The sequence below is a fragment of the Gopherus flavomarginatus genome, chromosome 9 (genome assembly GCF_025201925.1).
Source record: "Gopherus flavomarginatus isolate rGopFla2 chromosome 9, rGopFla2.mat.asm, whole genome shotgun sequence".
Classification (NCBI taxonomy): domain Eukaryota; kingdom Metazoa; phylum Chordata; order Testudines; family Testudinidae; genus Gopherus; species Gopherus flavomarginatus.
Genome location: NC_066625.1, coordinates 10,978,176 through 10,995,291, shown reverse-complemented (window position 1 = coordinate 10,995,291; position 17,116 = coordinate 10,978,176). Strand labels below are relative to the sequence as shown.

General features: G+C 43.4%; 1 protein-coding gene across 1 annotated transcript in view; it reads right to left on the bottom strand.

Moving 5' to 3' along the window:
* Positions 1–331: 331 nt before the first annotated feature.
* CARD11 (caspase recruitment domain family member 11) overlaps positions 332–17,116 on the bottom strand; it is a 70,612-nt gene continuing 53,827 nt past the window's right edge. Inside the window, exons 16-24 of the mRNA XM_050966281.1 lie at positions 14,076–14,202; positions 12,857–13,097; positions 12,316–12,412; positions 11,117–11,206; positions 9,373–9,505; positions 8,614–8,793; positions 6,007–6,131; positions 5,018–5,133; positions 332–4,490 (exon numbers count right to left, since the gene is read on the bottom strand). Coding sequence (XP_050822238.1) covers positions 4,286–4,490; positions 5,018–5,133; positions 6,007–6,131; positions 8,614–8,793; positions 9,373–9,505; positions 11,117–11,206; positions 12,316–12,412; positions 12,857–13,097; positions 14,076–14,202 — 1,314 coding nt within the window. The 3' untranslated portion in view covers positions 332–4,285. The remainder of the gene's footprint in view (positions 4,491–5,017; positions 5,134–6,006; positions 6,132–8,613; positions 8,794–9,372; positions 9,506–11,116; positions 11,207–12,315; positions 12,413–12,856; positions 13,098–14,075; positions 14,203–17,116) is intronic.

The window sequence follows — 17,116 nt, the reverse complement described above, 5'->3', positions numbered from 1 at the left end:
GATACTTGAGAGAATTTCAAAATTTCCTGTGAAATTAAATTTTTGAAAATGTTTTGTTTTGGGTCAATTGAAACATTTCAACTTAAAAAAATGAACATAAAAATGTCAAAACCAAAAATCAAAACATTCCATTCTGAAAATGTCAAAATGGAATGTTTCAACATTATCAAAAGGCTTCATTTTGATGTGATGACATTTCATCAAAATTATCTTCCTTCTGTGGAATGTTTCCATTTTCCACTTCTTGGTGGAAAAACATACCATTGGAAAATTTTCAACCAGCTCTTCTTATTGCAATTACTTAAGGGTAAAGAAATAGATTTTCCAACAGTTCATTTTTTAAAAAAGATTTTTATTTCCTGGTTCTGTAAGTGTTCTTACAAAATAAATAGCTCATCAAGTGACAAGGCAATTACCTTGGATGTTGGAAATCTCACCTTTTCAACTTAAGATTTTTGAAGAAAATTGAGACATTTTCCAGCTTCCAATTACAAACCTTCAGTAACTTGTATTTTAAGAGTTTGATGTAAACTTTGCTTACTTACTATAGGCTATACAAATCAGATGCATCTTCAGTAGAGATAGCCTTGAGCCAAATCTCCAGATTCAAACCCTGGATTCCAGTTTGAATGTGGTATTGCAGCTTGAATGTTTCTTTAATGGACTGTTTTATTGATATTATTTACTTGTATCGTGGTAGCACCTAGAAGGCCCAATATTGGACCAGGACCCCCATTGTGCTAGGGGCTGTACAAATGAAGAATGAAGAGACACTCCTTGAGCTAAAGAGTGAACAGCCTGACATTTGGGAAAGCTTGGATTCTAATCTGGATTTCAAACCCCCACACCCAGGAGAGTTCAGACTGGGATTTTTGGCCCATCTTTATTCTACAATAAATTAAACCAATTTCCAATTAGTTGTCTGGTGGGCAATTTGCTTAGTTATTGCTCCTAATCCCTTGCAAACTCTGAATAAATGTTGTCTGCTACCCAAGGATGATTAACAGATTGGCTGTGTTCAGAAGAATGTCTGGGTGACTGAGGGAGGTGGGGTTGGTAATTTAAGAAGATACATCACAAATAAGAACTAGATGAATCAAAAACCTGGAACTGAGCCCCAGATCCAAAGGTGGATCTCAAATCTATTTTTGGAACAGGCGGAGTCTGAACACAGATGCTGAACACCCTCAGATTTGGAAAAACACATATTTGTTTGCATATGTGTAGATACCACAGGTTAGTTTGCCCCATTACAGAGAGGTGACACTTGGATCAGGATCCAGATCCTCAGCTGGTGTATGTTGTCACAGATAATTCCACTGACTTCAATGAGGCTATGGCAATGTACACCAGCTGTGGCCCTGCCCCTTGAGTTCACATCTGGGGATCAGATGGGGAACAAAACTTCCAGCCCATCTCCAATAATTCAGCCTGGAAAAATGGATGAGGATTCCACATACTATACAGGTTGCCAGACACCTGTGTAAAGGAATTGGGCATACTAGAACTGGGACTTCTGCTTGTTGAGCTAGGGATGACTCCACTAGTTCACACCAGCAGACACTCAGAATTCCTCACAGTATCAACGGCCTTGGAAATCACAGTAGGTGCGTTAAGATGCCAGGAGACTGCATCGCTTCCATGGAGTCACTCCTTTTACAAAAATAATTAGTTCTATCATCTCCTCCAACCTCAGTCTCTATTGCCACCTTCCCATTGTCTCTGCATAAAGATGGTTCAACACTAAACCCTGTGGTCTCAGGACATGACAAATACCTGGAAAATGCCACTCTGACATGTAGCCCTCCTAAATGATGTTGCCTTCAGATCTTGTAAGTGACAAATGCCCTCTAGAGAATCATGCAATGTGCTGAGTACACCAGTTGGTTGTTACTCCTTGCCACAGAATGGTTGCATGTCATTACATATGCATACTATAATCTGTAAAGAATTTTGGGATTACAAACTACTAGTAGTGGTATAATCTCTCTACTCCCCTACACTGCAGAAGAGGGCAGATTCCCAGCATATGGAGTAGGACAGACAACTAACTATTCTCAGAGAAATACTTGCTATGAACAGCTTTTCAAACATTAATGATGTGATGGGCACAGTAGCAGGGAATGAGAGGGAAAATAGGCAATGATTTCTATTAGGTACCATAAGAAAAAAATAATAAAGTACACCACTGCATGTGTAGGCACAGTCTGGCAAGCTGACCAGGACAGAAAAAAGTGCATCACCGTGGAGAGGCACCCAGCACACATGAACATCAGAGACACCTCCCAAGGATAATGCAGTCACTCATCTAGCAACTGTGACAGTACCAGATGTTTTGCTTGGGCTCTGTGTGCCTTTTTATTACTAGCTGCTGCATGCTGGCCTGAAGCACTGAAACCAGGGACTCTGGATGAGCACAGGGGCAACGACAACTTTCAGTGTAGAATCCATCTAAAAAGGGAGGCGAATGAGGAGGCACGGATGACTCAAGGGAAAAGGAATGTACAGCCACAGGTCACTGTTTCATTTATTCCAGGTCAGTAGAGGGGCACATCATTAATATTGGAAGGCTGCTGTGAAAATTAATTTGGTGGTTTCAATCCAGTGCCTAGTGTACAGGCGTAACATTTTCAGAAGCACATAAGTGACAAAGGCGCTTACGTCCCACTGACTGTCAACAGAAGGCAGTGCTTTGAAAATGGGGCCTATGTTCCTAAGTAATGTAGACACTTTTGAAAATTTTACCCCAGATGTCTACAGCCAAGTGTGATACTCATTGGCTTCCATGCTGGCAATCATGGCAGAGGCCAAGGACCAAATTGGTCACTGAAACTGAACTTCCCCTAGAGGAAGAATTTCTCCTAGAGGAAGAATTTTCCCAATCATCCTCTAAAAATGGTCCCTCCTATTCAGAGCGGGCATGTTGGCAGATGGCAGTGCTGGGGTAGCATGTAGGTCTCTGGGGTAAATGCAGACATCCAGTTTCCAGGAGTGTTAGTCCTGCACCAAAATTCTTCTTCTTTCTCACCACTTTCCTACTGGGAGTCAGCAACTTTTATAGCCTTCTTCCAAAACTCACGACTGTATGCCTGGCTGTCATGCAGATTGGTCTCTCTGAGGTCTAGAGATATTTGGTCTATGTACCAAGTCTTTGGTCTCCCCTTTTGTCCTCTTCTGTCTACAATCATTGCAAGAGCCATTCTACTGATATAGCTCTCAGGTCTCCATACTGACATAACCTAACCTTCCTCAACTTGACTTCAGTTGCGGCAACCCACATAAGGCCCCTTACAACCTCATTACATTTCCTATCATGGAGCATCCAACCATTTGACAATCTCAACATCTTCATTTCCATGGTGGAGAGCATACTGATTTCCTTTCTTGTGGCTGGCCAAGTCTTTGTTCCGTAGATTAAGATGGGTTGAGTTATAGTTCTATATACTCTACTTTTTAACTATATTGGCATCTTTTTGAAATTCAGGATTGAAGTAGTGGGACTAGTAAAATAACAGTAACGGGGATCAACAAAGTGAAGGGTGGGCCCATTTGGAAAGGTTTGATTTGCCATTGGGGAGCTGGGAGTTTGCTTTGTTGAGGGTGCCACAACTAGGCAGGCTCCTGCAATTTGCTAAACAGAAGGGAGGTTTAAAAATAAAGGGAAAATAAACTGTCATTTTCATTAATGCCAGGAACAAGGGTTATTTCCTTTCCTTCCCACATGACTGCACATACATGTACACACAGGGCTGGGTAGCTGCGGAGGGTATCAGTTGCAGTGTTTCTGTTGCTACTGGGCACCTTGCAGCTTCGTTAATGGAACATACTCAGCTTCTCACTTTGGACTGGGCGTGGGGTGCTCCATAGGTTCCATGTCCTTCAGCCTGACCCTGATCCTTTATCTCCCTATAGATTTCACTACTCTGGTCACATCAGGAAACTAATGAGGTCCATCTTTATACATAATAAATTACCTCAAGCTCTCTCTCGAGATCTTTGGCCTTCTCATGTGTTAAACAGCTGCCGACTCTGAATGGGGGATCCGGCACTATGCCGGTAGCAGCGTTCTCATCCATGTCCTAGCTACCTAGCATCTGGGACACTCACTGTTAAACACACAGCTCTGATTTCATTAGACACACAAATTCTGCCAGCAGCAAGAGTCCCCAGCCAGCAAAGATGAAACAGGAGCGGCCGGCACTGCATCAGAGAATTCTGAAAGCCTCAGCTCCACTTTACGGTGTCCTTTCATTGCCAATGAGCTCCATTTTATTTGCTGCTATTTTTATAGCTGATCTTCGTCTATCCAGATGGTTTTACGCTGCTCTTCCCCAATCTTCTCCTTGATTATTCGGATGAGATCCTCAATACTGCTCCACATGTCTGCCTCTAGGGGGGCATAAAGGCATGGTAGTGTCTCCAGCTCTTTCTCCTTCTGGCGACACATGCGTAGGAACTCCTCCTCAGTCTCTGGCTTTGGCAACAGCTTCCTGCATCAGATGACCAAGCCGAAAATAAGCAAAAACAGGGTTGTGTTTAAAGTGAATCCCTACAATCTCCCTCTCTCCCAGCAAGAGTTGATGTAAAGAAGGGTGTAGGACAGCTGGAATGTGACAGCTACTCCGGTCATGTCCTCTCCCACCAAAACTGACATGGAGAACGATGAAGGAGTGCTCGTTGTAGGGAGATTATCACTACTCCTGACCCAATCTTTCCCAGTAGGGAATGGCACAGGAGCGCTCAGTATGGAGGAGCGCTCAGATAGTCCCGTCCAATGCCGTCCTCCTGCAACAAACATTGCTGTCAGGAGTGATGACAGAGTGCTGGATTTGGGGCAACTCATAGCTACTCCAGGGGTCATATTTCCGGCGAGGAGCCATGGGAGGAAACAGAGCCATACTGAAGTACTAGATTAGCAAGAAGAAGCTCCCCAGCTCTCATGATAAAGTCATTGGACTATAGTGTTATTCAGTGACAAAGACACAATAGCATATGTCTGAAAGATTTGATATGTTACCTGAACCTTTTGATGTTTTTCTCTGAGACTCTGATAAAGAGAATAATGGGATATATCTTGGCTTTGATTAAATCCTTTGTGCAGCTTATCCCAGCTTCCAGCAGACAATGCTTATTCTAAAAACATAAAGTCATAACAGGGTCATGAGGGAACATCCACAGCTAGTATCTTACACTAATATCTTGTGAGACAGACAGACATATCTCAACAGGGTCAGGTGAATTGCTCTTCATTCATCAGACCTGATGTAAAACCTTTACATCAAATGTACATTTCAGGTCCAAAATCCACAACTAGCCTATCAGACAAAAGCTCATTTTAGTACTCAGTATGAGAGCTCTCCTTTTGCAAAGGTTTAAAAATGAGTGACCTGACCTAAAGGTAATGAACAAGCTAAAATACTATAAACAAAAAATAAAGTCAGACATATATTATATAGTCACATGCATGGGTGTGGTCTTTGATCAAAGAGACCATATACTGTAATTACTTCTGAAAAACAACCAACTACTCACTTTAATCCTTCTTTTTTTCTCCACCGTGTAACAAATAAACTGTATTTGAAGCTCTCTCTCTGTCTCACAATGTTTATCTTTATACTGCATATCACTGTCTCTCTCTGTATCCCAGTCTATCCTTTTCCTTGTCTAGCTCCCCTCTCTCTCTTTTGCATTCACACACAGACTAGGGAAGAGTGGGTAGGAAATGAAAGGGTATTTCACTCTATCAAGGTAGGCCATCACAGAGAGAGAGTGCAAATGTAAAAGGATATGGCTAAGGATCAAAAAGAAAGGAAAAATAACTGCACAAAGCTAAAGCTCTTTGGGGAAAGATAAATAGAAATCTGGGAACAGGATGTGAAAGGGAGAAAAAAGAAGCTACTCTGAAAACATAAGCCCTTAATGTGGCAGTTAACTGACCACTTTTTTTATGAAAAGCAACCAGCTCTGTAGACTGCCTAAATACTGGCTACATTCCACAACCCTCACCTTGGCAGTGACGGCCTCAATATTGGCAGGTACAATGCATTCATAGGTGTTTGGATTCTTCTCTCTGGAAAAGATGATAGTCTCCGTCCTTTGCTTCCTTAGGAACTCTTCCTTTGTCATAATATCTGGAGAGGGAAGGGGATGAAAGGAAGGTTAGTAGGTTCACATAATATGTGCACCTAGGAAAATGTCCCGCAGGAATTCAGAGAGGATGCTGACGGTACAGGGAAAGAAGACCATGAGTCTTCCTCAGTGCTGGTCTCATTTCATTCATTTAATTGAACTGAAGCCTCAAATATGGCCTGCGCCAGTGAATTTCTGAGCAATCACCACAACACAATCAATGCACCCAATTACAACAATATGATATAGTAAAAACTATACCAACACCTAAAATCAAAGAGCGACTATGTTCCACAGCACCAAATCACAAGGCTGGGTAGTAGCTGAGACAGCATTTCACACTGCATTAGGTTATATATCACCACATTATTACTGGTGTTGCCATGGGGCTAAGGGGTCCCGGCCCGTTGTACTAGGTCTTGGACAACCATATAGCAGAGAGATGGTTCCTCCTCCAAAGAGCTTACCCAGCTCTTGTACTCACACTAAATAAACACTGCAAACCAAACTCAACAGCACGGTACAGAGCCTAGGAATCTGAAAATCAATCTGACTAGCAACAGACCAATTTCACTATGCAAGGTGTGTGAAATACAGAATAGTAAACAAACCATACAAATGGCAGAGTAAATTAGACTCTTAAAATTACTGTATTTATATCAGTCTAAGTTGTTCATAATAACAGAGACCAGGGTACTGGAATTTCAGAACAGATGGTTTTTAACCTAAGAGTCTCTCTTCATAAGATAGTTGTGATGATCTGGGAAATCTGTTTGTATAATTTATTATTATTGTGTTGGATTATGAATTCTTTGTCGGTAACTTTACCAAGCTGCAAACTCCATTTTGACTTCTCTGTGACCTCTTTACCTCCGTGTTGGACTGAAATTCGAATGGGTATTGATACAGGGCTGACAACAGTGGGTCATTAACTCAGATGGTCTTCTGTTCAAACATAAAGATCCTAGACAACTGACTGGTTCCAAACCAGGAAAATTGGTTTGTCAGGGGAGAGATCACCTGGCAATGAAGTCACCCGATAAGGGTCTGGGGTCATCAGAACAGGCTGATCGAGGAGTCACCTGACTGAAGAACTGAAAAGCTATGAAAGGGCTCACAGGGAGACACACATAAAGTGTGGGCAGGAGAGGGGAAGAGGATGGACTGGCCAGCCAAAGCTGGCATGGGTGTGCAGGGAGAGAAGGCTCCATGTTTCAGAACACAAACCATGCACTGCAATGGAAGGATGCTGGATGGCCTCAAAGGACTCTGACTCCAGCCCACAGAATGCTCCAGAATGGTGGAGAAACTAAGGCAGTGCAATGCACTTAGGGTTTCTTATTTGTGTATAGGGCTGCGTGTCTCCTGCTATTAAGAAAGAGCAATAATGTGTTAGAATCCTGTGTGAAGTCTTTATGTGCTATGTGCCACACCTTACCACGCGCCTCCAAGAGGAAATCCAGAAGCCTCAAAACTGCAGGTGGAGTTCTGAAAGAGGGTGTGTTTAAGCTATAGCAGGAGTCTGAGGGTGCATTTTGATTAGTTGCTGTGGAGTGCTTGCAACTTAAGCTGTTGCATCCCTGCTGTATTACTCAGAAGCACTTGAGCTTCAGCCCAAGACCCCACCAATGGGCTAGCTAGCCCAAGCCTACAGCACCAATTAATTCAAGCTAGAGATTTGCGTGTGTGGATGGGAATTGAGTTAGTGGTCACAGTCAAGTTATAACCCGAGATAACTGTGCTGTGAAGACACATCCTGAGGGGCCAACACTGGTTCTAGGGACTGGGCTGTGCAGTCTAAGCTCTCAGGAGGGGGTGCCAGATTAAGATCTGTACTCTGAAGGCATGTTAGGGATCCTAAACCAGGGGAGTGACTGTACTCTGTTCATAGTCTGCAGGCTTAAAACAGAAGGGATTCAGCACCTGGATCCTCATAGCTGTCTGGTGAGTAGAAGAGAGGTGGCACTTAATTGGAGCTATGACAGTAGTGTATCCCAGAGCAATCACGGTACAGGATATTGCTTTGAGTGGTAAACAGTTAACAAGAAAGAGTTTCACTCAAAAACCCAGTCTTTGGAGAAGATGAAATGCAAGATTGCCCTGGACTGGAAAGAAACCTATCGTTGGTTGGAAGGAAGATATTCATCATTATAGCAACAGCTAGACACAAGCTGATGGAAATGTTCCACTATCTAGAGTTAAACACATTAGTACTGACAAAGAACACTCACAACATGCCAGTCCCTGGAGTGTATCATGGCAACTATAGACCCTACACATGTACAATGTTCACAGACACAGCACCTCAGGACCATGGATATCTCAGACACATTTAGAATGTTCTTACAAATTGTCACGTTGCAGGATGCAGAGCTGTGCTGTTTGGTGACATGGCAGCAGGAGTCCCCAGCAGCTGGCGTTTGTATGCCTACAGCAAAAAGGCTTGCTAAATTTAATACGTACTGCAATCTTTTACACATTTACCTGGCTTGCACATGTTGAATTCCAAGGCACCTCCAGAATTGAGAAGCTTCTGCACCAAGGTCTTTGCAAGCATAGTGGGAGAGAAGAGGACCGGGCGCCTGCGGTCACAGTGGATTGGTCGCACCAAACTATAGGGGATCAGACTTAGGCTCTTATTGATTTCACTTTCTGAATCCAAATCTGAGTAAAGAGGAGACCGTTTACAATCTAGTTTATTCTTCACCAGTACTAGCAGAAGGATGTAGAAGAATCACATATACATTAGAGAAGGGAATTGCATGTTTGGTCAACTTATCCATCCCTCCACCCAGAGCAGTACTTCCCCTACAGTATATTCTCCAGTGCAATGTCTGGTCTAGTTTTAAATGACTCAAGCAATAGCCCCTCGTCATTGTCCTTGGGAGACTATTTCACAGCTAAATAGACCACTCAGTTTGATATTTTTCCTGATTAACAGCTTAAATTTTCCTTTGTTTAACTCTAATTCATTACTTGGAGTTATACCTCCTTGGAGGAAGAACAGGAGAGAACCTAGGAACAGTTGTCAACAAAATAGGAAGTTTCAGGCCAATGGACTTGTTTTCAAGACCTATCTTCCCCCGGCCTCTCCAGAAAATTCCAAGGACTGAGTCACATGCACAACATAAAAATTAGATATGGAAAAGGCCGAGGATCTGATTGTGCACTGCCTTCCACTTGTGTAGTCATTTAACCTATGCCAAGCGGGTATACAATCCTGTTGTGCTGTTATGTCCTTACCTTCCAGTTTATCAGGCAACAGCTTCATTGCTTCAGAAGAGGTCCGGGCCAGACTGGAGGAATAACCAGTGACAATGCGGACTCGCTCATTGCTGTTCATACGTTTGTATTTGTTTTCAGACCTGCTAACAAACTGAAAGAGCAAACAAAGAGGCTTGACCCTCACCCATTCTATGGAATTATATTCTTTATTCTTCCACATATTTGTTTGCTCCATGCCCCTTTCCATTATCTACCAGATTTGAATTACCTCCGTGTCTAGCAAAAACAAGGCTATAGGTTCACCAACCCTTCCACAGAGCTGCTGACTGAATTCCAGGGCTATTTTAAACAACGTAGATCTGACCTTCCGCTTTTGTTATTCCCTTGTGGAATTCTTTTCCTCTTGTTCTCTCTACTTATGAGTCATGTTCAATTTCTTTCTCAAAACCCTCCGGCATCAACAGAGTTACTACAGATGGACTCACTGGGGACAGGAGCGGTGCCAGGGTTTTTGGCGCCCTAGGGGCAGGGCCGGGTAGCCGGTCCTGCGGCTCCCATGGGCCTCTCGCAGGCGTTCCTGTGGATGGTCTGCTGGTCCCGTGGCTCTGGTGGACCTGCCGCAGGCGTGCCTGTGGATGCTCCACCGGAGCCGCGGGACCAGCGGACCCTCTGCAGGCACGCCTGCGGGAGGTCCACCAGAGCAGTCTGCCGCCCTCCCAAATCCTGGTGCCCTAGGCGACCTCCTAAGTCGCCTAAATGGAAGCGTCGGCCCTGACTGGGGAGTAGCATGCCCACTACGAATGTTAGCACAGCAGTTCCAGAGACTACCCATTTCTGTACCCTTACCTTATTGCACCCACCAACATTTAGTTTGTCAGCACTCAACATTTTTTTCCTATAGCAGAATTAAACACTCAATAAAATGCTTCTTTCATACACCATCCACCCAAATATTCACTCCCTCACCTGTGCATTCGCTAACCTTCCCAACCACACCCTTGGGGATTTATGTTAATAATGTGCTCTTCAGTCTAGCAGAGAAAGGCACAACATGGTCCAATGGTTGGAAACTGAAGCTAGATAAATGCAGACTAGAAATAAGGTGCAAATATTTAAGTGAGAGTAATTAACCATTGGAACAATTTACCAAGGGTCATGGTGGAGTCTCCATCACTGACAATTTTTAAATGAAGATTGGATGTTTTTTTAAAAGATCTGCTCTCGGAATTGTCTGGGGGAAGTTCAATGACCTGTGTTATACAGGAGTTCATACTAGATAATGGCAAAGGTCTCATCTGATCTTGGAATCTATGAATCATACCATTCACCCACCCATTTGCCATCCTCTTCATGATATCTGGCCCTGCAATTAAAAAAAAACTATTCTCTTCTGGGATTTCATTCTCCTAAGTACCAAGAGAGTTAGTCTGGCCAAGATAATTTATTGTCATGCTTCAGATAAGGTCCATTTTAGCCCTTCAGGGCAGGGCTGTATAATATACTCAGATTGTATTAATAATGGAGATGAGAGTATTAAAAGCTAAAGGTCCCGCATGACAGGGACAGTTAGAAAGTATATATCAATCAGATTTCTCATATGTTAAAGCTCTTTGTGACAATCATAAGCACTTGTACAAGGTCTCCAGCACGGGAAGTTAGACTCTGAGCGAACATGATAGCTGAGAATGTCACAAAGAGATGTCTGACTCCAGTGAAAAATCATGCTCTGATGTTTTGTAGAGGAGAATTTTAACTTTATTACCTGTAAAATTTGTCCCAAAAGGAAGCTTGCGCGGGAGAGGCGAGGGCTGGCTTTGGGGTCATTCTGTGGGTCCTCTGGCTGCAGTGTATTCTAATAAGAATTATACAGGAAAAGATCAATCTCAGTAAATCGTAGCATCCAAAAACCAAAACAGGTCTTGAGCAGCTATTCGGCTATTTACAGTTAAGGAGATTGCTACTTGTTAGCATTCATACCCATTACAAAGTTAAGGAGTGTTCTGTGCAAACCACAGACCTAGCACTGCCTAGGCTGAGAAACTCTGCTCCTGTTACTACTTCCCCACATGCCACTCTTCAGAGGAAGTTTTGTGACTGTGTCTGCACTAGAGATTTGACCAGAGGCCACCTGTGCAGTGACTAATTTACTGTGGGATGGCAGGGCTATTTGCATCCAGTCATGCATTTATGCCAGTGATTGCCATCTACCCTGACACTTGATCAGAGGAGACTGGAGGACCATCTGGTGCTTTACCTTGTTTGAAGTCTAATCCAAATGGTGATTGTAGCATCTCTGCATTATTGGAAGCATTCTTATGTGTGGTCCCAAAGCGTGTTAAAAGAGTGCTAGGTGCACACATGGTGGCTAATATAGCAGAAAACTAATGTACTAATGTACAGAATAGGAACTCTTGGGGCTAAAGGAATAGACTTAACCCAGTATCATTGTGAGTAGGGGGGAAAGTCTGAAGACCTGATGCACAGACGGTACAGTAATCCAACTTCTCTACATGGAATATACTTTTGGAGAAGACAGATTCTTTGGGCCCTGGGACAAAGAGAATTCTAAGGGTTAGATGCTTGTTCAAGACAGGAGAGAAAAAATTCTGATTATTAGCTCTAAGGACACAGCTTCTTCCCATGTACGATTGAGGGAAAGACCTTTGGAAGGTTAGAGGTGTGGAAGACTTAAAGAGACTAGAGGCCAAGTAGAGTGGATATTAAACATGTGGCGACTTCTCCCTGTCAGCATCAGGAGTTAAAATTATACTGGAGCTAGACTTTGAGCAGGGAACACTGTGGGTAAAAGGAATGGAGACACAAGACAGTTACCCACAGAGTGGACCAAAGGAAGCTTCCAGAGAGTGATTCACAACAGGAATGTAAGGTAAAGATGAAGTAGTGAGCAATACAGAGTGCTAGAGCAATTGGTGTGGAAAGACCTTGGCTGTGGAGACCTACCCGGAGTGCTCGAAGAGTGTTGGATGAACTTTCCGTCTCATCCCTGCTGCCTCTGTGCATCAACCGCTGTAGCTTCACCAGAAAGAGTTGCTGGGCTCTGCATGAAACAATGAACATGTGGATCAAGAAGATGCATTTGAGATCATCTAGAGGAAGAGTGGATGCAATCAATGGTCAGTGTTTGGGAAAAGACTAAAGAGAACAGCAATGAGGAATGGATGAATTACACAGTGAAGACACGGAACAAAATAGTCAGCAGGACTGTGGTACACAGCTGACGAAAAGGGGGTCTCCACTGTACATCTTCCGATCCTGCTCTCTGAGAAACTCACAGTCTCCTAATAAAATCTGGGGTCTCCCCCTCAAAACCCTTATGCTCACATGCTTATGCTTATGTTGCAACCAAACACCCATCCTGACCACCAACCCTGAGAGTTGCACCTCCTCCCATTATAGCAGGTACTGATTTACACAACAGTGCTTATACAGTTGCTGCTCACGGTCATGGTCACTGTCCTATTTCAGCCTGCATTATGCTCACCTGCTGTAGCTGGGGATGGTCCCTGTTTCCAGGTTCCTGTCAGTGAAAGGGTCAACTCTGGCACACAGCCACTCACACTTCCCCTGGTACATGGTGTCAAGAATATGCACTATCTCATCACACTTCACCGACAGGGAGCAGCAGTCCAGCTGGCTAGAAATGTTCAGATTCAGACGGATGTGAAATGAGTCTCCTGACGTGATCAGTCCTTCATCCAGTTCCGAAAGCAGTTTCCTGTAACCTGCAGCAACAAAGGAAGGAGCCAAGCATGGTCAATCTGTGGCTAAGTGCTGCTGTATTCCTAGCTTTCACTGAGTAGGCACGGTTCACCACACTGAAATCCTAGTTTAAATTGACAGGGCACTTCTGAGAGGAAATTCATACTGATAGAGTGATAGTTGGAATGGTTTGGGAGCAGCTCACGCTGCAGGTATCACAGTCCATAAGAGATTCCTGTTGTAAGGATACATTCAGGCAACATCATTTCAGGTAGGTTTTATACAAATCATCCATAAAACAGTGAATTTCCCAACAAAGACACAGGCTGAAAAGCTTAAGCTGTTATACTTCATCCTGCAAGTATAACATGAGTTCTACCAGGTGGTCTAATGGCAGGCTATTCGCTTTATTAACAGCTGTAACTGGCACTCCCACAATCTGTAACATGCTTTATCTGCAGCCAAGTGGTGCTCAAAAAAGGGTGATGTTCTTTTCTGCTTAAACATCAAAGGAAAATCAAAGAAATCACTTCCAGCATGACCTATACAACTGAATTCCCCTGACTAGGATAAAGAAGGGGGCAACAAAGCTACACGAGTAAAAAATGGGTTTGGGAATGTAATTTTTAATCCAAAATACCAAATTATTGCTACAAGCCATGATCATCAAAACCAAACTCCATTCATCATGCACGCTTCAGCCGTTAAAGATAAGATAAAACTGCAACAGGAATAAACAAGGTAAACTCCAAAGTGTAACTGTTAAATCAGACTTCAGAGGTGCAAAAGAAAATGTAGCACACCATGTTACATCACAGAAAATAGTGCACAAAAATCATCTGGCACATTGTGATTATTGTCTCCAATGACCCACACAGTAAACTCTCCAGACTCTTGGAATGACAGATGTATGGGCTATGTCTGCTTTCAGTTACACTGGTGTAAATCTTGCCTTAACTAGAATTTCGGCAATCTGTGATGAGGCAAACTTTAGGTCTTACCTTCATGGTTTGGTTTATACTGGAGTGTTACTGGTCCACTGCACCTCTGAATTGTCCAGTGAGCTTCTTCCTTTGTGCAGGTATCCAAGGGAACGCTCTGATTTTCCCCTTTGATGCAGCCTTCCAGCTAGATGAAAGAGATACTCTTAGCTGTGAGCTCAGTGTGTGAGACAATTATGCCATCCATTACATTCTGTAGTTTCTTTCTAGATTAAACAACCTGCCTATTTTTGCTAGCAATGCAATTACATTTAAATGATTTGTCTGTAGCTTCTTTTCTCGCCTCTGGAAATTCTAGAAGTTGACGGAACTGTAACTCCATGATAATCCATGTTTCCCCAGTAGGAGTCACTACTGGGAATGGTATAGGGAAGGTGGCTTTAGGGTAAGCCAGCAGCTATTCCTTTCCCGGCTTCTCCTATCAAGAGCAGCAATAGGGAAGGGCGTAGGAATGCTGGTGGTGGGGGGAAGCTCATAGTATGTCCAGTTCCTGCAGGAATCATAGTAGGGAATGGTGCACAAGCCATGGGGCTGAACAAAAACACAGAACTACCACAATGACAGCTTCTCCAGGCAGAAGTGGCTACTGGGTATAACAGTTTTAAGGATAACAGCTCATAGACTCGTAGACATTAAGGTCAGAAGGGACCATCATGATTATCTAGTCTGACCTCCTGCACATTGCAGGCTGTAGAACCCCATCCACCCACTCTTGATATAGACTCCTAGCCTCTGGCTGAGTTACTGGAAGTCCTCAAATAATGATTTAAAGACTTCAAGTTACAGAGAATTCACCATTTACACTAGTTTAAACCTGCAAGTGATGTGCGCTCCATGCTGCAGAAGTCAGCGAACCCCCCTCACTACTCCCCCCCACCCCAGATCTCTGCCAAGCTGACCTGAGGGAAAATACCTTCCTGACCCATAATATAGTGATCATTTAGAACCTGAGCATGTGAGCAAGACCCACCAGGCAGATACCTGGGAAAGAATTCTCTGTAGTAACTCAGAGCCCTCCCCATCTAGTATCCCATCTCCAGCCATTGGGGATTTTTGCTACTGGCAGTTGCAGATGGGCCACATACCATTGTAGGCAGGCCCATCATACCATTACCTCCTTATCAAGCTCAGTCTTGAAGCCAGTTAGGTTTTTTACCTCCACTGCTTCCCTTGGTAGGTTTTTCCACAACTTCATTCGTCTGATGGTAAGAAACCTTCACCTAATTTCGAGCCTAAACTTGTTGATGGCCAGTTTATATCCATTTGTTCTTGTGTTCACATTGGCACTTAACTTAAATAACTCCTCTCCTTCCCTGGCATGTATCCCTCTGATGTATTCCTAGAGAACAATCAGCCTTCTCTTGGTTAGGCTAAACAAGCCAAGCTCTTTGAGTCTCTTCTCATAAGGTAGGTTTTCCATTCCTCAGATCCTCCTAGTAAGCCTGTTCCAGTTTGCATTCATCTTTCTTAAACATGGGATATCAAGTGTGATATTCTATACCTTGGGGGAGTGTCCTGTAACCTCCATAGTCCTCATTTTTATATGTTTGTGATCTTACATATAAAGCATGCCTTGTAAGGTATCAGGGGAAAGGTTATGATCTGCTGAAAGTCATTTCTCTATCCATATAAGCGTATCATTAATGCATATGAAGTTGTGAGAATTGTGTTGTATGGTTGTCACTAAAACATTCTGTAAGTTGGGGAATCTGCCAGATATTAGTTCCTCAGATGCAACAGCAAGGAAAGTAACCAAACACCCAGGCAGTGTCAATCAACTCATCAACAACCATTGTCCAGCAAGGGAGCTACAATTGAATGACTCACTTGCATGAGACCACACCATGGGAATTGCTCAATCTTGCCTAGAGACTCAGTAATGCCCACCAGACATGCCTGGACTTGTGTGTTCCCCCAGCACATGGGATTGAGGTTATAAAACAGAATAGAGCAGGCCCATGCTTTGCCTTTCTCCTGCCCCCAACTATGTTGCCAGCAACCAAGACACTTGGAAGAAGACTGAAGACTCCAAGAGAGGAGACTGGCCCAGATTCAAGGGAAAATCAGTATATTAAGGACTGCAATATCCAGTGGGGAGAGAAAAACTGCTTAGTCTAGTTGTTCCCCAGTCTAACAGGGTAGAGAGTTTAGACTGTGTGCTTATATTTTGTTTCTTTTAGTAACTAACTCTGACTTTTTGCCTATCACTTATAGTCACTTAAAATCTATCTTTTGTGTAACTGTTTATCTTTACCAGTGAGTTTACCAATACATTTACCAGTGAGTTTACCAATACATTTGTTTAACTGTTTATCTTTACCAGTGAGTTTGCCTGAAGTGTGTGGTAAATTTGCTCAGGTTTTATACAAAGGCTACTTTATCTTCTCAAAGAATTTGCAGATGATACCAATTTAGGAGGCATAGCCAATACAGAGGAAGACCGGAATATCATACAAGGAGATCTGGATGACCTTGTAAACTGCTCATCTTGAGCAGTGCAAAACCATATATTCCTGAGGTACAGTGCTGGGAGCTGGGGGGATTTGACTCTGGTGCCTTTCTCTGTGTGATTCATGAGTGGCTCTGGGAGCATTCATGCAATCTAGCTAGGTGTTGGGTCTCCACATGTGGTTGTGCTGAGTGATAACAGCCCCTGGAGGGATTTGCTGCTGGTCACTAGCAAGGCATTGTGAGAGGCAACCCAGGGCTGGAGAGAGATCAGGGGGAACAGTGGTCCCATGGTCACAGGCTGCACCCCGGGGATCCCATCACATCCAGAATTGCACACAGTATTCCAGATGAGGTTTCACCAGTGCCTGGTGTAATGGTACTAACACTTCCCTGTCTCTTCTGGAAATACCTCACCTGATGCATCCTAGGACAACATTTTTCATGGATGCAACACATTGACAGCTCATAGTCATCCTGTGATCAACCAGTACACCCAGATCTTTCTCCTCCTCTGATCTTTCTCCTCCTCTGTCTCTTCCAACTGAAAAGTCCCCAGCTTATAGCAAAAATTCTTGTTCTTAGTCCCTAAA